The 773-nt window shown below is 67.0% G+C and overlaps 1 protein-coding gene across 1 annotated transcript in view; it reads right to left on the bottom strand.

Annotated features, from left to right (window-relative positions):
* LOC104386499 (uncharacterized serine/threonine-protein kinase SgK494) overlaps positions 1-769 on the bottom strand; it is a gene marked incomplete at its 5' end in the record, with an annotated part of 2,858 nt that extends 2,089 nt beyond the window's left edge. The window contains one exon of the mRNA XM_009995113.1: positions 686-769. Within this exon, the coding sequence (XP_009993415.1) occupies positions 686-769 (84 nt within the window). The remainder of the gene's footprint in view (positions 1-685) is intronic.
* Between the last annotated feature and the right edge of the window lie 4 nt (positions 770-773).

The following is a 773-nucleotide window of genomic DNA, read 5'->3' as shown; positions in this document are numbered from 1 at the left end:
AGGGGGGGGGGGAATTCAGGGGAGCAGGACCTGAGCACCCCACGGAGCCAAATTTGGGGTGCTCAGGGTGGGGCAGGGTCTGGGGTCCTGCGTGGGGTGAAGTGGCATAGGGCACCCAAGGCAGGCAGAGGGGACATGTAGGGAGCAGGGGGACCCAACAGGGACCCCAGTGGGACACAGAAGGACCCAGTATGGGGCACATGGGGTGGGGGGACAGGGGACCCCAGCACAGTGGTTGTGGATGCATCAAAGGCCAGTAAGATGCACGGGACCCCCGCTAGGACACCTGGGGACACCGTGAGGGTGCAGAGACCAGGTAAGACACACAGAGACTCGGCACGGGGACCCGGAGGGGTAGAAGGGGACCCGGTGGGACAACCGGGGACTCCGGTAGGATGCGCAGGGAATCCGGCACGATGTGCCAGGAGAGGCGGTAACACGGTCGGTGATCCCGGGGTGACGGCACGGGATGCACGGACGGCTCGGGAGAACCACTCGGGGATCCCGGGAGGATGCACAGGGTGACGGAGGATCCCGGTAGGACGTGCGGGGACACCGGTTAGGACGTGCAGGGACCCGTTAAGGAGCTCGGGAATTCCCGGGAGGGATGAGCTGGAGCCCCGATTGGATGGTCGGGGACCCCATTAGGATGCACCGGGACCCCGAGGGGTCCCCGTGACGGCACCTTGAGCTGCTGCTGGCGGGCGGAGGGGCGGACGGGGAACTCCGGCAGGAAAAGCGAGACAAGCTGCGGCAGCGGCCACCCGGGCAGC

Source organism: Chaetura pelagica, unplaced genomic scaffold (genome assembly GCF_000747805.2).
Source record: "Chaetura pelagica isolate M959 unplaced genomic scaffold, ChaPel_1.0 scaffold713, whole genome shotgun sequence".
Lineage (NCBI taxonomy): Eukaryota > Metazoa > Chordata > Aves > Apodiformes > Apodidae > Chaetura > Chaetura pelagica.
Note: the sequence above shows the minus strand (reverse complement) of the source record. Positions and strands in the feature narration are given on the sequence as shown.